At 39.1% G+C, this 23924-nt stretch overlaps 1 protein-coding gene across 1 annotated transcript in view; it reads left to right on the top strand.

The window, feature by feature from the left end:
• The first annotated feature begins 205 nt into the window (after positions 1 to 205).
• Positions 206 to 23924, top strand: part of EFR3A (EFR3 homolog A) — a 97062-nt gene continuing 73343 nt past the window's right edge. The window contains exon 1 of the mRNA XM_026454564.2: positions 206 to 443. Coding sequence (XP_026310349.1) covers positions 434 to 443 — 10 coding nt within the window. The 5' untranslated portion in view covers positions 206 to 433. The remainder of the gene's footprint in view (positions 444 to 23924) is intronic.

Genomic DNA, 23924 nt, shown 5'->3' on the forward strand with positions numbered 1-23924 from the left:
CCTCACAAACGTAAAGTGATGTACTCCATATAGAGATCAAGGAAAACGAATGCAACTCAGGTCACCAGGCTTTGGCACCAGAAAGCACCCGAAGTTGTTCTACGTGGCTGACCCCAGTCACTCAGTCCACCCGCTAGACAAGGGATCCTGGGCCGAGCCCGGCCGTCCGCGGGGGCGGGGCCGGGACGGCGGCGGCGCGGTGACGTAACGGGCGTGGGTCGTCCGTCGCGTCGCCGGGTGGGGAGCGGGCTGGCGGCGGTATTTGTCCCCCGCTCGGTTGCGTGACCGCGGGGTCCGCGTCCACTCCCTCTGCCCTTCGCCCTTCGACTCGTCTCGGCCTCCGCGGCCGGGCAACGGCCGTCATGGTGCCGTCGGCGCTCCCTGCGCGACCCCGCTGAGCCTCGGTGCCGCGGCGAGCGCGGTCGAGGTCGCCATGCCTACCCGTGAGTGGCCGGCCGAGGGCCGGGGGCGTTGGGAGGCGGCTGCCTGCGCGACGCGCTTGGGCCGGGTCGTCCTCCTGGGGCGGCTAGGGAGGCTGGGCCGCGCTGAGCAGAGCCAGGAAGTGCCTGCGAGCGGCGGAGTTAGTTTCGTTTCCGCTCAGCCTTCCGGGGATGGCGTGAGCCCGTTGCACGGATCGGGAAACTGAGACCCGAACGTTAAGGGAACTGCTGGGACGCGCTGTTAGGAGGCGGCAGAGCTGGTGGTAACCTAGACCCGTGGGATTTCAAAGTTAAAGCCCTTTTCCCACGGCCACACGGCTTTGTGGGACTTTATGGAAATACTGAAAATAACTGCGGTGCCGTTGTCAGTCCCTTCTCACTTCAGGGGCCGGATGTCCTAGCGGACGCGCCGGCCCCGAGCCCCTTCCCGCGGCCCCCTGACAGACCCCTGACCGCCTAACGGCGTCCGTATCGCGGCCGGGGCGGCTGAAGTCGGCGCTCTCTGTGGAGCTTGTTAGGCAGAGGCGCCTGGAGTGTGGCTTTTTGGACCACACTTCGGGTTCACCCGGGCAGATGATTAAAAATGCTGGTTTCGGGCCCCTCCCTAGTCTCATGGAATTAGAGTCTGGAGTTTGGGCCCCAGAGTCTGCACGTCTAATAAGCGTCTCTGGGGTTACCAAGGCACCCCAAAGTTTAAAAGTCACTCCGTCTTGGAGGATTTTGAGACAGACGCGAAACTACAATACTCCTAATGACCTATTTTAAAATGACCCAGATAATCGTAGTGTGACTTTATATCCACTGGTCAATATGGATATGTGCAAACTAGGGAAGCTCCTGATCTTGGGTAGAGGAAGCAACTTGGTCATTGATTTGAGAATTCAAATAGGACTCTTTTGACCAAGTGTCCAATACCATAGACTCTTTACACCCTTGTGAATATATTTCCTAGAATTCATAACTACTTCTAGTTGTCCTTATTTTTGTAGCTATATGGGACACTGAATTTCCAGGTCAGTCTCAAATGCCGTTTCGTCTGGTGGTGGGAAAAGATGAGTTATTTCTTGATATTAGAAAGATTGATGTTTTCTTGATGTTTAAGGATGTTAAATTTAAATTGATACTAAAGATATTTAAATATCTTCTTGAGATTTAAAGATTTTCCTGTGGCAGATCTTTAGTCCTGATGTAGAGATTACTTTTAACTCCTCATACATACATGGGTACTGTGGATTTTGTTTTCTTGACACTACTGTGTGTCCTTAACTCACGTTCTTGGACTTTGTATCCAGTAAATATGTCCAGTTTATATTTGTTTTTTTCCTTTTGGCTGGAGGAATATCATTTACAATCATCTTCATTGTTATTGCCGGTTTATTACTTCTAAATTCATGTTCACGTTATTCAGTGAATATTTGAGACTAACGCTATGCTAATCTTTTATTTTCTGAGAAACCAAAAGGGAGGAGGTAAGCACCTATTGAAAGTTGAGGCTTCGAGTAGAATTTATTGGTAACATGCCAAAATTATCCTGTGAAATAAAATTTTTAGTTATGTTCTAGGGTTATCTAGCTTCAGAGAGTGGATATCGTAAACTTGTTTCTTTTCAGATGTTTAGTTTACTCTGCAAAATGATTTTAGAATGGGCCATGGTGGAGTTTGCATAGTTAAGAATGCAGATTTCACACCCTAACTGGAAGACAAGTTTAATGTTTGCTTTATCTGTCATTGTTAATATTTGTCATGGTACATGTTTTATGACTGAATAGAAGTGTGCTGTGAATTGACTGGGGGTACCCGTGTGAGGTGCGTAGTGTTCATATTTGCCTTTTTTCTTCTTTGGCTGTCACAGCTGCCAGAATTGCTGGGATAGTGCAGTGGACAATAGTATCTCTTTGAAATTCTGTTTGTAGAATATATATCCAACACAGAGATGGCACAATTGTTATTCTCTGAGGGAATTTAGGAGGAAGTTCACAGCTCTTAGGAGGAAAACTATGCTCAGAGAAGCTAAATGTTTTTGTTTGATTGGTTGTTTTAATGTTAAATGGTTGAGAAGCTCAGTGATAAGCCCGGGCCAGTTAATCCATAAGAGTTTTAATTAAAATCAAGGGTTGAAGGTGGTCACTATGGTCTCTAAGACGCTCCAATTCTGAGAGCAACCCTTGCTGTAAGTCATAGAATTATTCTACTTTTGCTCTTTTGTTGCTTATTTGGAATATTGGTACTCGTTGAAACTGTTGTTAATAACTAGAATCCAGTGGAGCATGCAGTAACCCCACTGGCTAAGCAATGATATATCTCATGAATATTAACAGCCACTTCACTGGAATTATTTTGGAGATCCATAGACTCTTTGAGAAAGCAACCACCTGGAAGGATGCCTGACAGAAAACTGCCAGGACACAGAAACTATTTTGTGGTTGTGTTACAAGCCTGTAGTCTGAAACAATCCTTAGGCACAGATTTCAAGACTATGTCACTGAATGCTATTTCAAACCTGAAAACCTATAATTTGACACGTCATTTTTCTAGAGGCCTTTATTTCATTCTCCATTTAAAGGACCATTAAGAAGCATTCTATTTTAAAGATTTTCAAACTCTGAATCGGAATGTGAGTTGGAAGGACTGTTAAAGCTTCTTAATCATTTTATTTTGTGTATCGGTAAGCTGAGCCTTCTGTGAGTTTCCATGGGGTAAAACCATGACTTGAACACAGAACTGGACCCTATAATCAGTAACCACAGCAAGCACAGTAACATTAATTTTTCTCTAGCACTGAATTGATGATAGTTTAGCCTTTTTGTCCCCTTGCGTTACAGTAAGACAAATGTAAGCTTGGTCAAAATTTAAATCATTACGTGAACTTACAAGAATGCCTTTGCTTCCATCCTGTGACAGAAATCTTGGGAAAAGCTGTGGATCCCACTGGTGTGCTAAGTAGATTCTTGTTTACATAGACATGAACTTAAACTTTTAGTAAACTCCTTATGTGAAAGTAGCTCCTGAGGTCACAGATATTTTGCCTCAAAACAGGTCCAGTAAAATGTGCTCTTTTATATGAGAATTTGTTCTATATTTTCTAGGGAAAACCAAAACTCTCAAATATTGTTTGCTGTTAAACTATACTTTGATATACTTTGAGTGATTGTGTGTGTTGAATGCTTTCTTTTCTCGTTCAGGTACTGACGTTGATGTCTAGGCAAATTTCTCAGGCTGTAGTTTTGTTTTCTTTTGATGACGCTGATGATATTTAACTTATTTTTAAATTCATTTTAATGAAAGAAATGCAGAATGAATTGTAAAAGTGCTGATTGAAGTGTTTTCCTTTTAGAGACACATGCAAACTTGGCCTACGCTTTCATATTACTGGATTATTAGCCTTTTGTGTTCATTCATATTCTCATTCTTTCTCTCCTCTTTTCCCCTCTTCCCCCCTTTCCTCGTCGTCACCTTGCTTCCTTCTCCCTTCCCCTCCCATCTCCTTCCTTCCTCCCTTCTTCTGTCCACCACCTATGTGTCCTGCCAGAGCTGTAGCTGATGAGTTTTCTTTTTTGCAGTGACCTTTGGCTTGACACTGCCCTGTTTGCTGCCCAGATCTCATCTTTCAGTCTGTCCCCACTCAGGGGGACATGGAGCTACATTAAAGATTATGTAGGTAGTAGGAGATAATGCTGGAGAAAGAGAAAGCCAGAATTTGAGGTTTGTGGGTTTTTTGAGACGGAATCTTGCTCTGTCGCCCAGGCTGGAGTGCAGTGGCACGATCTCTGCTCACTGCACCCTCCAAATCCCGGGTTCAAGCAATTCTCCTGCCTCGGCCTCCCAAGTAGCTGGGACTACAGGCATGTGCCACCACGCCTGGCTAATTTTTTGTGTTTTTAGTAGAGATGGGGTTTCACCGTGTTAGCCAGGATGGTCTCAATCTCCTGACCTCATGATCTCCCCGCCTTGGCCTCCCAAAGTGCTGGGATTACAGGCATGAGCCACCGCTCCTGGCCATTTGAGGGGTTTCTATGCTCTCACAATCGCAGTTATAGTGGCTTTTTTATAGGATTAGTAGCAGTTTCCAACTTCCTGATTGCTTTGTGAAGACTTACACTTTGCTATTAGTAATAGGAAGTAATTATTGAATACTGATTGTGTGCTAGGCAGTATGCTTTGTGCTTTACCTGATTTATCTTATTTAACTCTTGCACTTTGAGGGAGGCCCTATTTGACCTGTTTTAGAAGATAGAGAGATTGAAGTTCAGAAAAGGTAAGTAACATTCCTAATGACAGTAAGTGGTAGAGCTGGGATTGCAACTAGATGGGTCTGACCTCTAAGTCCCAGCTCTTTTTTCATACTATAGTGCTCTGAGCCAGGCAGGAGTTGAATGGGATCCCATCAGTTTAACACTGTCACTTTTGCTTAACACTGTGCCTGGTTAAATAATAGATGCTTGGTAAATGTTGAATAAATTAATAATTGAATCTTTAAAAAATTTTTAAATTGATACATAACATTTTCACATTTATGGAGTAGGGTACATGTGATATTGTGTTAAATTCACAATGTGTAATAATCAGGTCAGGGTATTTAGGGTATCCATCACTTTGAGTGTTTATCATTTCTGTCTGTTGGGAACATTTCAAGTCCTCTCGTCTAGCTACTTTGAAATATACAGTACATTGTTGTTAACTATAGTCATCCTCCTCTGTTATCAGACGTTAGAACTTAACTCCACCTGACTGTATGATTTACCTATTAACCAACCTCTCTTCATCCGCCTTGCTCCCCCATACCCTTCTGGCCTATATGTAGAATGGATTGAATTGTAACTGGAGTCAGATGAGTTATTCTCTGGATACCATAACTGGAACTTTTTTTTTTCTCCCATAAAGATAGTGTTATATATAAAAGTTTTATAATTTGGCAAGGCGCAGTGGCTCACACCTGTGACCCCAGTACTTTGGGAGGCCAAGAAAAGAGGATTGCTTTTGGCCAAGAGTTCTAGACCAGCCTGGGCAACATAGACCCTGCCTCTACAGAAAAATGAAAAGTTAGTCAGGTATGGTGTCACATGCCTGTAGTCCTAGCTACTTGGAGGCTGAGGCAGGAGGATTGTTTTTTGTAGTCCTAGCTACTTGGAGGCTGAGGCAGGAGGATTGAGCCCAGGAGACTGAGGCTGCAATGAGCTGTGATCTCACTACTGTACTCCAGCCTGGGCAACAGAGTAAGACCTGTCTCTAAAAAGGAAAAAATATATATATATAGTTTGTGATTGTGTTCTTTGCAGGCCTGTCTGTACCATATTTGAGGTCTGAGACAAGAATACAAATGGAGGTCTGCAAATCATAGTTTAAACCAGGGGTTTTCAGTCTTTACACTATTGATGTCTGGGACAGTTTTAGGGGTTTCAGGGGCTGTCCTATGCACTGTAGGACATTTAACAGCATCCTTGGCCTCTACCAACTGGAAGCCAGGAGTAGCCTTCCTGCCCCAAGCTTGTGACAACCAACAGTGTCTCCAGACATTGCCAGATGTCCTCTGGAGGACAAAATGGTTCCTGGTTGAGAACCACTGGTTTAAATATTTAAGTGTTATAGACCATACTATGCCCGCAGCCTGACCTGCTTTCCCATGCGGAGTCCCCAGACTGCTCCACAGACATTGCCTTCTCAGTGCAGAGGTCCAAGTAGCTTGTAGGCTTGATCCAGTCAGTAGCAGTCTGTTGGGGTACAGCAGAGTCTTGCCGGACCCCGACCTGGGATTGACTGTCAGTTTCCTTCAGGAAGCCAGGGTGAGCAGGTTCCCTCCTTTGGTACTATAGTTTTCCATCTCAGGATTTCTAGATAGTTAGTTCTAAGCACCTCCCAGAACTATACTAGCTGAGTAGCTGGACAGATGGAAGGTGGAAGGAAGCCCAGCTTTCTGGGGAACTCAGTCTGCTTAGACTCCAACTTTAGGTGTCATGGAATGGGAAACTTGAAGCAAAAACAGCTGCAGCCATCTTTCTCTGGTATTTTGAGATGGAGTCTCACTCTAGACCAAGCTGGAGTGCAGTGGTGCGATCTCGGCTCACTGCAACCTCCGCCTCCTGGGCTCAAGCTATTCTCCTGCCTCAGCCTCCTGAATAGCTGGGACTACAGGTGTATGCCACCACGCCTGGCTAATGGTTTTGTATTTGAGTAGAGATGGGGTTTCGCCATGTTGCCCAGCATGGTCTCGAACTCCTGAGCTCAGGCAGTCTGCACGCCTCGGCCTCCGGAAGTGCTGGGATTACAGGCGTGAGCCACCACGCCCAGACATTCTCTGGTTTTCTAGGGCAGTGATTTTCAGTTATCACTACCGCATGTACTGTCCCACCCCCACACACCCCTATAAAAGGAGAGACAGTCCTCTGTGTTTTGCAGGGCAGAGGCCCTTTTTTCATGGGTCAAATAAGATACTGATTTTTAGGATGAAACCACATTTTACTCATTACATGGCTCAACTCTGGTGTAGAATGATCCAGTTATCATTTGCAGTGTGTCTGTTGTGGTGGGATGGATTGCAGTGAATGAATCTTCATCCTATAGTGGCAGTAGAGAGGTTTTTATTGGTACCATTAAAGGAAAGGGGTCCCAGACAGTCTCAGAAATAAAGAGGAGGGCACAGAAAATCCCAATATGGCCCCCAACTGCTTCAGAGAAGAAAGAGTGGACCGGAAGATAGGACATGAGTCGTTTGTCTAGGTTAAGGAGTCTTCAGTTTTTGCTAAATGAACCCTTTTGAGAATCTGATGAAAGCCACGATTATTCTTCCCCAGAAAAATGCAGATTCTTGCCCAAAGTTTTGCATATAATTTGAAGACATTCAAAGGCATACTAAGATGGAAAAACGAAGTGAATCACCACGGTGGCAGTTCTCTGAGAAAAGGACCCTAACTGAGGTTGTGGAAGAATATCATTTGCCAAATATATGATGCCAATATAAGTATGTCTTTTTTCTACTTTTTTGTCTGTTTTCCCCCTAACCTTTTAACATTATCTTGTTTTTTCTTACCTTCTCTGTTAGCCTACTGAAATCTTTAAAGTATTATATAATATATAGATGGATATTCAGTAAGGCTTTTCTAAAATTGATATCTATGAAGAGAGTTAGTTTAAGAATTGCAGGATCACCAGAGAAGGAACTTTAAGGGATGGAAAAATGAAATTGAATAGAATTTGAACTTAAAAGGCCATTTTATCCAATCATTAAGGGGAAAGTGAAACCAAAGTATTTTTGAGGCCAAGGGTAAAGTTCCCCTTTGCCCTCTGAAGGTTCACTGAAAAATCAACTGACAGAAGGCAGATTAATTGGAGAAAAGGCATACAAATTTATGTAACGTATATACGCACGGGAGCCTTCAGAGTGAAGACCCAAAGATACAGGGGAAAATGCCCATTTTTATGCTTAGGTTCAACAAAGTACGGACATTGTATAGAAATAGTGGCCAAAATACGAATGATCTAATGTTAACAGACTGAGTGGGGAAACTCAGCAAGGCCCATCTAGATTTTTGTGGGATTCTCTGAGCATGCATTCCTTTCTTCTGGGTATGGGGCAGGACCTTGTCTGGCTTGGGGTCTTGTGACCCACAGTCAAACACGATAGGTCAGATAATTTCTTTATGATCAGTTTTTACACAGAAAGACCAAGGGAAAGTTAGAGTAATATTTTTCAGTTTTATGACTGGGTTTGGGGAAAAAGGATTCTGGTTTTTGTAACCCACCTTGGGGAAGAGTGATTCTGGTTTCTATAGCTAGTCTTGGGAGAAAATGGGACTGAGAGACAGGAAGGCAGGAGAAGATCAGAGAAAAACTTGGTTTTGAGGCCTTCATTTTTGGAGTATGTTTTCTGAGGCCCAGCAATAGGTTAACTGTGTCATTCAGCTAGGTAATGGTGTGGTACTAGCACCCAGCTCATCTGAATCCTGGGTGGGTGTGCTCACAGCTACGTACTTCCTATAATCTGCATGGCACATGGAAGGGGTGGGAGATAAGCATGATAGAAACCATGGCTGACAGTATGAAGAAGGATTCAAAATTAATATCAAATAGGAAAAAAATTATTATTTACAGCGTTTGTACAAATCTGAAAGCAAAATACTACGAATACTACGAAGTGGTTGGAATATATTTTTGGTCTCTTAGATTACCAAAAGACTTAACAATAACATGCAGAGGCAGCGAAGTACAGTAGAAGTTTAAATTGGTACAGCATTTTTGGAAAGCATTATAGCAATATATTATCAAATACGCAAACAATTCTTAAACTATTGACACAGTAATTTCACTTAGGGGATCTATCCTTTTTCTTCTCTATAATTTGTGTTTTCCTTCTATAGTTAGCATTCTACAAGCAGAGAAGAAGATTCTTAAGATGTTTTTACAGCTTAACATAATTTTTTCAACATTTTTATAATTCAACATTTTATACAACTTTTTATAGTTTTTTTCAAAACCTTGAAATGACATGTTAAAATGCTGCATTTAACTGGTTTTTCTTTAGCCTGTAGAAAAGAACTTTGAGTTACCAGTCTAGTAGTTTTGACCATAGTGGGTTAGGAAAATAGTACTTTAGCTGTCTGATTGCTGTCATGTAAAAATCTGTGAACGACTTTGAGTAGTCATTGGCGGATTATATTGTTCAGGAATAGGAATGGGGGTTTTTTCTTATCACTTGTATTTTTTTTTTTTTTTTTTTTTAAAGGAAGAGGAGGAAATAATTTCTGCGTTATTAGGCGGTGGTTTAAATCATGAAAACCTGAAAGGTTGAGATGAGTCATGATGTGGGGTTCAGTTTATTGGGAACTGACAGGTTTTTATTTTTCTGTGTGGGTTTTTTTTTTTTTTTTTTTTTTGAATGATCTTGTGTTGTAGAGTTGAATTGAATACAGTTCTAGGGAAGTATGATCACGAAATGAATGTTGGCAATTCCTCCTATGATTAATATGTCAGACTTGTCAAAATTCTCTCATCATGTGTATTTGCCAGGTTTATTCAGCTCTTGAAATGAGGCAGCTCTCAAGTATATTCTAAAGCAAACAGGAACTGGTATTTTTCTTCTTTCCATATAGAGTATCATCTTCTCCCTTTTGCATATGTATTTCTTGCTCTTTGACTTTAGGTGTTAATAGATAGTGTGATTCTAATTTTTATGGAGGAAGGTAACACTAGTCAGGTTTTGTTTGTTTTTTTTTTTTTAATTTTACTTCTGAATCAAGAGTTTTCTGTATTCTTAAATTAGGCATTAAGCCATTTGCTTTGTGGTCTTTAAGAGGAATTCTGTCCTTCCTAAATGCTACTTTTGTTTTTATTCTTAGTTGGTGAATTATTCAGCTGTACCTTTTTATTGTTATTACCTGAACTCCAGGGTATTTCTGCTGCAGTAGTTTTCTGGATAATGCTGAGTGTTCTTCACATCTCCGCTATTTAATTGGTGTTCTTAACAGCTGTCTTGGCAATTAACTACCAAGTTCCCTTGCTGTGGTTACAGTTAACTTTAAATGAATTTCACTCCTGATGAGCCGAGTGAAATGTAAGGTGTCCAAGATTGGCATTGTCAATTCCTGGAATCTCATAAACTTTGCAGAAGGTACTGTTCCAGGCTAAAGGAATGGCCCATTTATGACATCTGACTTGGATTGTTTTATTAACTTAATTAAAAATAATTTTATTAGCTTTTTAACCCACTAAATGCAGAAGATTATATCTCCTACGGATATTTAGGTGCAATAGAATTTGCGTCACTGTGCTTTGGAGGTGGTAATGCTTTATGAACATGTTGTTGGAATCAGCAGGTTATCAGTTCTTGCATTATCATCCCACCATCTGCTGCAGCTGGCTCTGGAAGGGCATCTACAGCGGGGAGGACACTCTGGGCAAATGTATATAACACCTAAGATTCTGGCTCTGAGTCCCTATGGCTTCTCCTGTTTTCTTAGCTGGGCTGGAGTTTGTGAATTTCAGAGGTCCGATTACTTTTAATTTCACAACTCAAATTGGAAGCAGACTTAAGTGACTTGTCATGACCCCTTTCCCCTTAGTTCCATCTTGCTTCTTTGTTTGGTCTTCCAATGGTGGGGGTATCTGCCCCAGGACAGTTCTATCTCTAATACCTATACAGAAGCTCCTTCCCCGGCACGGCATCCTCATTGTTGGTTCCTGAGGATTCCACGTTGCTCTTGACCCACATTGATGCATACAGTCAGTGAGGGTGGCCCAAGGGAAGCTTGAACTGCCTTTAGAGCCAGATTTTCAAGATTTCTTCCACAAATCATAATAAAGACTGTTGTATGGGAAGGATCCCGACAAGACCGTGCAGGTGGCCCTCTCTATCTGACCACCTTCAGCTGGAGCAGCTCTATTTTTTTTTTTAACTTTTATTTTAGGTTCATGGGCACATTTACAGGTTAGTTAATAGGTAAACTCGTGTCACAGGGGATTGTTGTAATATTATTATATTGTGGTAATATTATTGCATCCAGGTACTAAGCCTATCACCCAGTAGTTATTTTTTCTGCTCCTCTCCCTTTTCCCACCCGCCACCCTTAAGTAGGCCCCAGTGTCCATTGTTCCCTTCTTTGTGTCCGTGAGTTCTCATCATTTGGCTCCCACTTATAGATAAGAACGTGGTGTTTGGTTTTCTGTTCCTGTGTTAGTTTGCTAATGATAATAGCCTCCAGCTCCATCTGCTCCCACAAAAGACATGATCTTCTTCTTTATTGTGGCTGCATAGTATTCCATGGTATATATACACCATATTTTCTTTATCCAGTCTGTCATTGATAGGTATTTAGGTTGATTCTATGTCTTTGCTGTTGTGAATAGTGGAGCAGCTTTATTTTTATCTCTTTTATTTGTGACATTCTGCATTTGGTTTCAGTAGGGAAATAATGTTGGCTACTTTTAAAAAGTTTGAGGTTTATAGTATTAGACATTAGAATATGCCCTCTGACAAGAATTTAAGCTGTTTTATAATTAGTAGCTCGGGAACCTAGAGGCAAAAATAAAAGCTGTTTAGCTGATAGTGCCTCACCTGTTTTGCCCTCATGCTCTCCAGGATTGGAGATTTTATAATCTCTTCTTGCAGTCATTTCAGTCATAGGTACTGTCAGTATGTTCCTAGATTCACAAATGTTCTTTCAGTTTTTCTTGTTTTCCTATTGGATTTCTCTTAGCAAATATTTTTGGGCCTACATTTATAAGGCAGTGCTGGCTGGAGAATACAGAAGTGAATGAAGCAGTCCCTAGCTTCAAAAAGTTTACCTTATTTATAGAAGGATAAATTGCTGTAACAAAGAGAATGGCAAGCGCGATTAGAATGGTGCCATTTGGGGCCCCGGGGAGAGACCACCTCTGATTGGAAGAAGAGAGCAAGGGGAAGATGAGTGGAGGACAGCTTTCTAAACCCGAGTGCCTTGAAGTATGCTACAAGATACAGTGGTCAAAGGAGAAATGCTGATTTGGGGGAAATGTTTGAGATGAGTTATGCAGGTGGAAATAACCATTAAGCAGTGTAAGTGAGACAGTAGTGCTAGGGAAGGTGAAGAATTTAAGGCTGTGTATGTGTGCACACATGCGCATGGTAATTTTGTCTTCTATTCACATATTTATTGAATGCTGTGTGTCATTTATTATGCTAGACACTGAGGATACAGTGGTATCCTCATACAGGACATATGGACACCAACAGGGACGTCATCCCTGCCCTCATGGAGCTTGGTCTGATGGGGAAGAAAGGTGCGCGGCACGTAGTTACACTGATGAGACAGAGAGCTTTAGAGGGCCTGTGGTTTCTTTCCTTTACTGCTGTGTTGGTAGTTTTGGTATAGTGTCTGGACCATGGCACACATTCAGTGTATGTTTATAGAGTGAATCAAAGAAATGTAATAGATGTTACTAAAAAAAGAAACACAAGTTGCTATGTAAACATGTAAGTGAGGCTGGAGGGAGAGCAGTTAGAGGTTATTAAAATACAGTAGTCTAATTGGTGGGGTTTGGACTTGGATAGTGGTTGTAGGAAGGACTGCAGTGAACAAATGTGAACACTTTTGAGGAAATACAGTTGATAGGATTAATTGGATCAAAGGATTGAGGGAGAAAGTGGAGTAAGGATTTACTCAGGTTTCTGGCTTTATTATATGGGTGAATGGTTCTGGTTTGCTACAGGGACTTTTTGGAGGAGGAGCAGTTTGGGGAAATCGAGATGGAAGATGAGTCCATTTTAGGATATGATGAGTATAGTGCCTTAAAGACATTCAGGTTATGTTTGTAGGAATAATAGTGCATAAAATTACAAAAGGATAGGTTGTATAGAGGCTAAAGAAGCTGAAGGCAAACTCTTGAGGAACATGCTTATTTCAAGATGGAGTGAGGCACAGGAACCAAAGAGGGAGCAGGTGGGTCATTTTTTAAACAAATACCATTGCAACAAATGTTTGCAGGATGAGAGTTATGCAAGACTCAAATGACTCACACTTATTTTTAGTAGTATTTGAATATTCCAATGTAGCAAGAAACAGAAACACTGGACAGTGTCTTACAGTTTGATCTGCTACGATGACAATAAAGGTAATTTATGAAACAATTTTTTTTAAGCTTTAGGACTTAAGAACAATTGTTGTGTCTCATCCATGGCAGTTCTGTCCTATACATCTGGCCTTAACTATCTTTTCACAGCTTCCTAGCTGGGGGAGGTGATTGTCAAATTATAATTGGGTGAGAGGATGTAAACTGTAAATTGTGCAGTTTGCAAGTAGAAATTAGGGTGGCTCCATATATGTAAGCTAAAATAAATAATATAGAACTAAACTGTTAGTAATTTATCAACCCCTTGCCATCTTGAGAATCATAATAATGTGTATTTGTGAAACAACTGAATGATTTGCAGGCAGCAGATGTAATGCTTATGCAGAGTTGCTGGGAAACTGCTTTATTCACACAACTGAAGGACGTTAGAGACTTGAGCTGTCACCTGAGAGTATCAGTCAGCTCTTGGAGTTTTCAGTAAGATTTCTTTCCCCTCATACAGCGAATACTGTTCTCCTTTCCTCCCCATCCATTGATTTCTGGGTATCTACTTGGTCTGACACAGTAAACAGGCTCTATTCTCTCTTTTCAGCAACATAGAAATATTGTTCAGCGTGTCCTGATAGAGTACAGCAACCTGCTGATTAAGGGATGAACAATTTTAAAAGTATTTTGTACAGTGGTTGAGAGAAGATTAGAGAAGATTGAGTATAATAGTGTGGTTTGGATGCTTTACTTTTGCCAAAATTGGCAGTTGTTTCAACCATTCTTAATTTTTTCATCTAAAATTGCACAGTAATTCTACCCTGCTAAACACTTTTAAGTATTTGCATAGAGGTGAGATAATTTTCTATTGATTCTTTTAATTTGTAAAAGTAAATTAAGTTTATTTTTATAGTTTCAGTAATAAAATGAATTCTACAAATATATACAGATTTCCAGGTTCTTTGTGTATAATGCTACAGAAAAACTGGTTGGTTTGTCTTTTTCCCAGTGCATCGGTAGTAGTAACCCTTAGTTTGAACTTGAGGTAATTTTGTCAGTTGGTAATACATTGAATTCTTGGGGTAGCATCAGATTTTGGTTTATGAGCCATTTAAGAATATTGGTTAGAAAAGATTTTATTTTCTTCTTAGAGGCATATGATTAACATAAAAATACCTTGTTCGTGTTGTGACCACATTGTGTGTTTGTGATAAATTAAAAGAATAGGGGCCTGGTGCAGTGGCTCACTCCTGTAATCCCAGCACTTTGGGAGGCAAAGGTGGGCAGATCACAAGGTCAAGAAGTTGAGACAAGCCTGACCAACATGGTGAAACCTGGTCTCTACTAAAAATGCAAAAATTAACTGGGTGTGGTGGCGCGTGCCTGTAATTCCAGCTACTCAGGAGGCTGGAGCAGGAGAATCACATGAACCTGGAAGGTGGAGGTTGCAGTGAGCCGAGATCACACCACTGCACTCCAGCCTGGGTGACAGAGTGAGACTGTCTCAAAAAAAAAAAAAAAAAAAAAGAATAGGTTAAAATTTAAAGAAGTCTCAGGCTTTTGAATTTGTGTTATTGTAATTTAATGTATAGAGTGAGTATAAAATGTTTAGGGTTTCTTGGTTTTAGTTGGAAGATTGGAGAGAATATATCAGGTATTGAACTTTGAATGTTTACATTAGTAGAATAATTTTTTAATTGAACATTTTACTTAACTAGTCCTGCTCAGCAAATCCTGTGTTATGTGTTGCTATCTTCAAATGTTGGATAGAGAAATCACTTAAAATATATTTTATTTAGATACGTAATTAGACTGCTACTTATCTTTTCAGTTATTGTTTAATCGGAAAATGTAATCATCTCAGTTCAAATGAAAATCTCTAACATATGGCATAGATGCTGTGGGTGTTATGGAATCTATAAGAAGAATCAGTGCTGTTGGTATATTAAATGTATTTCCTCTAAAAATAATTTTGGAAGTTACAAACACTCCTACAGATTTAACACTTTTGTTGCTCTGTGACTAATGAGGAAATAATGTTTTTAAAAAAATTTATGTAGTTAGGGTTTTAAAGCTGTTTTAAATTTTGCCTGAGATAACTCATATCCTATTTGTGAATTATTTAGAGGACTTTTAATTAAAGTAACTCAAACCAACTTGGTTAGCTAAGAAAGATCCTCGTCATTGCCTGTGATAGATTCTTTATGCTCATAATGGTAGCAAACTAATATTTTTTGATTTAGGAGTTTTTCTAAACGATGGTGCTTTACTTTGTTTAAGCAGACACTGTCCTCTGTCAGTGATTCTTTTTTGTAAAAGCTTAGCTAAAAATCTGCGGAAAGCCCCAAATCTTTTTTTCCCTCCATATTCAGCTTTTCATTTTGGACAATAGGCTAGTAGAATTTTAAACTGTGACCTTAGTATTACTAATGCATATTAAGGTCACAGCAAATATACAGAAGGAAATGAATGATTTTTTTAAAAAGCTTTTTTGAGATATAATTTGCATACCATAAAATTTACCTGTTTAGCCGGGCGCGGTGGCTCACGCCTGTAATCCCAGCACTTTGGGAGGTCAAGGCGGGCAGATCACGAGTTCAGGAAATAGAGACCATCCTGGCTAACACAGTGAAACCCCGTCTCTACTAAAAATACAAAAAATTAGCCGGGCGTGGTGGCAGGCGCCTGTAGTCCCAGCTACTTGGGAGGCTGAGGCAGGAGAATGGCCTGAACCCGGGAGGCAGAACTTGCAGTGAGTGGAGATCGCCCTCCAGCCTGGGCGACAGAGCAAGACTCCGTCTCAAAAAAAAAAAAAAAAATACCTGTTTTAAGGATATGGAGATACTTGATTTTTACGTTAAACAAAATCCCTGGGAAATCACCTGGACGGTTACTTTTAACAAATGTGAAGTGTCAGATGCTCCACCTTTTCTTCTCCCTAGATTTTGGTTCATTAGGACTCACACTTTTGTAAGTATTAGGAGACTTGTGAAAACGAAAGTCTCTGAAATCCCCGTTCTTTTTAACCTTTTAATTGTGAGGAAGATATATTTATTTCTGGATTTTATATATATGTTATATTTAAGTTTAAGAACCTGAAAGCTTCCAGAATCAGATGACTGTAGTGAGAAGCATTTTAATATGTGCAGGAAAGTGTAAATGGACTTTTCTAAGTATGCTGAAGTTAACAGTACAGCAGAGGATTCTCACCGTAGTTTTACAAAATAAAAGTGGGCTTTAGCTTCAAAACTGGATTTTGCTTGGGGATGGATTTACTGCTAGAATTTTGTAACAGATTAAGTAAAAATATTTCCATTATTTTCCTTGTCAGTTTTGTGATACTTGTGCCAGAGTGCTTTGTTATTGTAAGCTGAAACTTCAGTGCACAGTGCACTGTGGGTGGAAAAGCTTTAAGACATTCTAGACCCTAAACAGCCATGGCCGTTTGGCTGTTGAGTTTGTAAACTAAAAACGTTCTCTCCCCCATTTCCTAAGATGTGCCTGTAGCAAGGACAGTAGGGTCCTCCCTGTAGCTCTTGCTCGTGGTCTTGGTATGCGGGGAGTTTACCAGGAACTTCTTATGTGGACCCTCTAACAACATAAAAGCTTCTTTTTTCTTTCTCACATGTTCTTGTATTCTTAGGGACATTTTTTAGCTCAGAGTAACCTATGATAGGAAAAGAAGATAACTTCTAGAAGTGGGAAGTTTTGTAATATGACAGATTCTCAAGCAGGATGTCACTTCCTCATTCTCTACCATCTGATTTAAGTTTTGTACCTCTGGAGAGCAGTGGCAGTAATTGTATAATTTTTTGGCAGCTGCACAATGTTTTGACTACGTTGCTTTAGTCTCCAAAGTAGACAGTTCAGACTTTTTTTGAAGAGAACTTTCTCAGAAAGGCAGTATAGTGTATAAAGTGTTGAGAGGACAGGCTTAGAGGCCGTTAAAGAGGTCTGTGCTCCGTGCTTCTCGTTGTATGGTCTTGGGGATATTATTGTCTTTCTGATTCTCTATTTGTAAAGTGTAAATATCAATACCTACCTCATAGGGTCATTCTGAGGATTAAGTAAGACCAAACCTAGAATTTAGTGGACGCTGAAATATTTGCTAAATACATTTTGAAAGAATCAGACTGGTAGATGAGGGATAGATAGGAGCAGGGAATTCCTGGAGTAGATTGGATCTTGTTGCCATTTGGTTAAGTCTTCTGGTTTCCCACTGTATTTGCACAATATCCATGAAGCCAGATTTTGTGCCTTTGAAAAACACTTGGATTAGAATTTCGTGTATAAATTTGCTGAGCTGGCCGGGCGCGGTGGCTCAAGCCTGTAATCCCAGCACTTTGGGAGGCCGAGACGGGCGGATCACAAGGTCAGGAGATCGAGACCATCCTGGCTAACCCAGTGAAACCCTGTCTCTACTAAAAAAATACAAAAAACTAGCTGGGCGAGGTGGCGGGCGCCTGTAGTCCCAGCTACTTGGGAGGCTGAGGCAGGAGAATGGCCTAAACTCGGGAGGCGGAGCTTGCAGTGAGCTGAGATCCAGCCACTGCGCTCCAGCCTGGGCGAGAGGGAGACTCCATCTCAAAAAAAAAAAAAATTTGCTGAGCTGTTGTAACGAAGTGCAACTAACTGGATGATTTATACAACAGATATTTATTGTCTCACTGTTCTGGAGGGGAGACCTCTGAAATCAAGGTGTTGGCAGGGTGGGTTCTTTGTGAGGGCTGTGAAGGAAGGATCTGTTCCAGGCATCTCCCTGACTTTTAGATAGCCATCTACCTGGAGTTCTGACTCTAGGTGTGTCTGTCTCTAAATTTCTCCTTTTTATAAGAATACTTGTCATACTGGATTAGGACCTACCCCAATGGCCTTATCCTAATTTGATTGCTACTACAAAGACCCCCCCCCTCCAGATATGGTCATTTTCTGAGGCACTGGAAATTATGACTTTAACATATGAATTTTGAAGGGACACAATGTAATCCATAACAGATATATATCAGACATGAAAATGAAACAGACTTTTACTTCCAACATTTTCATTTTTTAAATTGTGCTTATTTATTAAACTTTGATGTAAATTAATGGCATAATCTTTTTTCTTTTCCTGAGACCAGACATTCATTTACCTAAACTTACGTGAAGTGTATGTAGCACTTGAAAAAAATTGCTAGAATTGAACAAAAATTCCTTATTTCCTTGTCTTAGTTACTTTGTATGTTACTATTGAGATGAGGGAGGAATGTTTGAGTTTGAGTGACTGAAATATCAAGGAAGGAGTTGAATTCTCTGGAGGCTGACTTAAAGTCATTTTGGCATTTAAACTGGTTTCAAGAATGGTACATATATCCTAAATATAGAATTTACTGGTGTACATGTTGTGTGAAATCTTACGTGTATTAGTTTTCTAGGGCTACCATAACAAGGTAGCACAAACTGGGTGGCTTAGGACAACAGAATATTTTTCTCTCACAGTTCTGGAGTCCAGAAATCCAAAATCAAGATTTGGGCAGGATCACGCTTCTGAAGGCTCTGGGGAAGAGTACTTTTTTGCCTTTTCCAGCTTCTGGTATTTACTGTAGTCCTTGGAATTCATTGGCTTGTGCAAAATAATTCCAGTCTCTTCCGCTGTCTTCATGCGGCCTTCTGGTGTGTATCCATATCTTTGTTTTTCTTATATAAGGATATCAGTCATTGGATTTAGGGCTTACCCTAATGTAGTATGACCTCATCTTGATTATATCTGCAAAGACCCCATTTCCAAATAAAGTCACAATGGCAGGTATAGGTTGAATATTCCTAACCTGAAAATCTAAAATGCCCCCAAATTTGAAACTTTTCAGCTCCTTTTTGAGCTCTCAAAAGAAATGCACTTTGGAGCAATTTGAATGTCAGATTTTTTTATTAGAGTTGCTCAACTAGTATATATTTTGCAAGCACCCTTAAATAAAAAAAAAAAAAAAAAACTGAAACACTTCCGGTCTCAAGCATTTTTAATAAGGTAAATTCAGCCTTTACTGGTGTTAGGACTTTAACATATTTTTGGGGGAACATAATTCAACCCACAGCACTTGTCCATTGCTTCTTAAAATCACATTTACTCTTAATTTCTCTCTTAAATTCTCCAGTTGTTCTGACTAATAAATGGACAGCCTTGTTCCCACACATTAATGTACTTGAGTGTGACAACTGAGAACTCTCCCACTTTCCTGTATGTTAACCTATTGCCTTGGTTTTCCAGGTACATAATCATGCTTCATGTTTTCAATCTTTGTCCTTCTGTTCCAACAGTTTGTTGGAAATTCTTAGGTTGTTTTTGGTTTCTTGTTTTCTTTACCAACTCAGTATCATAAATTGTATTTAAAATTGTCGAACTTCCTATTTTATGACTTATAATAGATTTTATCTCCAGGAACTTTTTTGTAATTGGAATGCATATTGACTTACTACTGAATACTTATTACTAATACCACTTTCTGTTGAGACAACAATATTCTCCATGGAATGAATGGTATGAGCAAATGCATTGGAATGAAAATGTTTGAGACTTGATTTGAAAGCTGTATTCACAGCTTTTGCTGTGAAAAATGTTATGCTTTATTGGGAAGTAAGGCTGAAAAGGTAGAGATTTTGCATAGGTTCACCTCCAAGACTGGCCTGTCAATGAAGCATAAATAAATTGGGGAGATCGTTATTTTGACGAAGTGTTACATGACTTTACTGTTTAAAATATGTTGGCGTGTGTGTATAAAGCGAAAATAAGCTATTGATCATGTATACTTTTTAAAATAAGTGATTTGAGTTTTTGTGGGTATGCACTGAAGGAACTATCTTTTAAATTGTCTAATTGTGGATATTAATTATCTTTTCCATTCTCAATATTTGTGTGACATATAATAAAATGTTTTGTACTCATTTTTTCTAATGTGTTCATTTTGCTCTGTATAAACTTCATGGCCTTTTAAAAGGCATCTGGGAAAATGTCAGGGTTGTTTTTTTTTTTTTTTTTTTTTTTTGACAAATTGGAAATGCCACATTCAGATGCTTCTTAGGAAGAATAAAACGTTGTTATTCTGAGTCTAGGTTTGAACTTTAAACATTCATCTCATTTTAGTATAAAGTGTTTTATTTTCCAAGAACTTCAGGAGGCTTTCTTGTCACTGGAATGGCAAGTTAATTCAGAAGGAACATATCAAAATATTAAAATGAGAAAAGTTGGGAACCAGCATTAGCTGAGTCACAATCTCCTGCTTGACCTCATTTGCCAGTGCGCACTGAGAAGAACTGCTTCTTGCCACATCTGTCTCTTCAGCTTTCAGTAGGAAGCAGTGTCCTTTGGCTTACAAAGAAGTGGTAACAGAACTAAGTGAAGACAAATGAAGCAATTTGAAATTGGCATTGGTAGATTTAGTTTCCCCTTTTTTTAAGCAATTAAAATTTAAAAGCCTGCAGCGCTGTGATTGGCATTTTTGACATTTAGCTTGTGCTGAACTAAGTATCAGGGACTTAATGTAATTGCTGTATCTTGCTAAGACCTGCTCTACAGGTAGTTCTTAGGTCATAAAATGAATGCTTATTAGATTGTTTCTCATGAGCACTAAGGACCAGTGTAGAGATCATTTATTACCAAAGTATGATTATTAGCATTTTATGCCAAAGGAGTTATTTCTGCATACCCCCTTCAGTATTTTTATATACTCAGAAATAACATTAATAAATATCTAATTAAACAGATGAAGGCAATTTCAATAGAAATCTGAAAAGCTGGTTATATTTTATAAAGTTTACTCTTTATGCTATATTAAGTATAGTAAATCCTTTTAGGTAAAGTTGTCTTAAAAGAGATTTTTAATAGAAAGATCTCCTTACTGTACTTTGTCCTTGACTCTGCATTTTTCTTCATAGTTGATATAATTATCTTTAATTTTTTCACCAAGTAATTTTTTTATCCTTTGACACGTGAAAAGACTAATCACATAACTACAGTGTTTTCATCATGCTACTGCCCTACTCTAACATTTTGAGTTGTTTACAGTGCCTACAAAGTCCAAGCTTAACATCCATATATGTACAGGGTTGTCTGAAGTTTTGAGGAGAGAGAAGTATATGTTATCATATATGCTTGTATAGCTACTGCTAATTTGTCTTTCCGTTTCTTCTTCTCTAGGCCCCAGAGCTAAATCTGCAGTTCAGCTGGGCTAGTCATTTTATTACTGCAGAACATCCTGTTTCCCTCAGCCTTTCTAGAATACTCTGTTCCCTCTGTTCGTTTTTTTCCTTTCTTCAAAGGCTAACTCAGAGCTCAGGTTTCTTGAAAGGAGAAACTTGTCCTAATCAGTCCAACTCAGAAAAGTCTTTTCATGTTCTGGTCTCTTAAGAAATAATCTGTTCTACTCATTTCGTGTTTATGGTTGACTGAGCTCATCTTTTACATCCTCTAAGAAGCTTTTCTAGACTTTGATTTTTCTCATTTATCTTATATCTTATTTATATTGTTTATAGGTGGGTCCTTCTACTCTTTCAAGTATGTAAGTTCTTGTTAAATAATATTTTGCATTACGGTTTTTTTCTTTATCTTCCACAGTACCTTATATACTACTTTCAACAAAAATTAGTTAATGTTTGTTTGCATTTGAGTTGGAATGTCATGTGCTTGAGAGAATGAACCTTAGAGAGATTCCTTAGTCTAACCTCTGGTTTGAGTCTCAGGAATATATTTACATCCAGGTTCTGTCCTTTGAGGATATCACAGACTATTCCCTTTTTCACATGATGTCCTTTAAATATCTGAGTAATACCTGATACTTTAACATTTACTATGTGATATGTCCCTGTGCTAAGCATTTTGTAACTAAAATAATGAAGATTTTTGTTATGCATTATAAATTGTACTTAGTAGCCTTCAAATACACCACAATCTGTGCAGTTAGTCAAATTCAACAGCAGTTCATTTTTGCAGAATCTATGAAGTGGGGCAGAACGTCCTTCAATTGTCAGTAAATTTAGCTCTTGCAGGCAGGTAATACATTACACTCCATTTCCAATCAATAATATGTGATGAAGAGCATCCAGAGAACTATATAAAAATGATTATGAAGAAATATCTTGATTTGATTTGAGGACATTAAATATGAAAACACAAAAGTATAAAAATGATACAAATATACTGGCTTCTGCAAAAATCTGAATGAGGAAGTTCTTAATCAGTAATATGTTTCCTGTGGCAGAGGGAAGTAATTTTTTTTTTAATAAGGTCTTCTCTCCCTGAAGACCTGATTGTAATTTTTAAAAGGTAAGTCTTTATGCTATATTAAGTATAGTGAGTGCTTTTGGGTAAAGTTGCCTTAAATTGGGTTTTAGTAGAAAGATCGCCTTCCTGTACTTTGTCTTTGATCCTGTGTTTTCCTTCACAGTTGTTAAATTATCCTCGTCCCAAATTTTGCTAAGGCCTAAAACAGAACAGTAGTGTATACAGTAATGAATATGCCAGGCCAATGTTGGTATTCATTGTGGCTAGATTATTTTATTTTAATTTAATTTTATTATATATTTTTTTTGAGTTTTAAAATAAATGCAGCAAGGTCAGTAATCACACTGTCAAGGCTAAAACCAGATCAGTCAATGAATAAAATAGTTAAAATCTATTATAGGGTTATAGTTGATTATTAGCTTTCTTGTGTTGTAAGACTAGAAGAAATGTATACTATTAGCTTCATGTTATAAAAATTATAAACAATATACTTCAACTATTAATGTGAATTGCTGTCTCAAAGGCTAATTCATTGATCGAGAAATGCGGTATATTAGTCACAGAGTTTCAGAATGTATTATGGTGACTTTAAAAAACCATTTGTATTGTCTATGATTTCAGATTTCTTTGTAAATGTCTATGATGTACTATATAGTTAAAATTAACAGATTGAAGTCTTATTTTTTTGGGTGTAAAAGTGGCACATTTTAAACACAAGAACCACATCAAAAATGATGAATTGAAGAAATAAAAAAAAATTTGTATCTTATTATTTTGTGTAGTCAAAGCTTTATTGTGGCACAGTGATGCAAAATGACCTAGAATGGCCTATGTGTGGTACCCGATACTAAAAATTACATTTTAAGATGTATGTCTACTGACTGCCAAAATTTATTTATAGCTCAAGAAACACACCTGTAAGTTGTTTTTTTAAAAAAAATTTTGGAGGGTTTTTTTTGAGACAGGATCTTGCTCTGTTGCTCAGGCTGGAGTGCAGTGGTGTGATCGTAGCTCACTGCATCCTCAATGTCCTGGGCTCAGGTGCGTCCTTCCTTAGCCTCCCGAGTAACTGAGCTTTATGAGTGTGTGCCACCATGTCCAGCTAGTTTTTATGATAATCAGTTTAAACTTTCTATGTATTTTCAGTGTGGGAGTCAAATGATGTTTTCATTTTTTATTATAGCATTTTGACTGACTGTAACTAATTGCAACTTATAAAATGATTAATAGTTTAGTCTAATATATTAGAGAGGACTTCACATTTCCAAGGTTGCAATTTTCTTTCACAGAGGGGAAAGATGTACATGGTAACTGTGGACTTTCTTATCAGTCATTTCTGGATTCCTTCTCAATGTAACATTTCACCCTCTGCGTCTTTCAGAAATGAATAAACCACAGCTCTGCCCTTCAGGAGCTTATAGACCTCTGAGAAAAACAGATCAATAGGTTATGAACCCAAATGGTAATGGTCGTGGTAGTAGAGAGAGTAGCACCTGCCTAGCTTTATGTAGGTCGTGGTTAGGGACAACTTGAAGAATTGTGCTGGACTGAGGCTGGGAGGTAAGTTAGCTGATGACAGGGACAACAGCAGAAGCCTGGCCTATTCTTCATACATGTTACTTTGCCACTGCCTTTTTTTGTAATGTGACAGACAGAACATTGCCTATTTGCTCGATATCCAAACTGCCTTTTTTTGTAATGTGACAGAC

This window comes from Piliocolobus tephrosceles, chromosome 7 (assembly GCF_002776525.5).
Source record: "Piliocolobus tephrosceles isolate RC106 chromosome 7, ASM277652v3, whole genome shotgun sequence".
NCBI lineage: Eukaryota > Metazoa > Chordata > Mammalia > Primates > Cercopithecidae > Piliocolobus > Piliocolobus tephrosceles.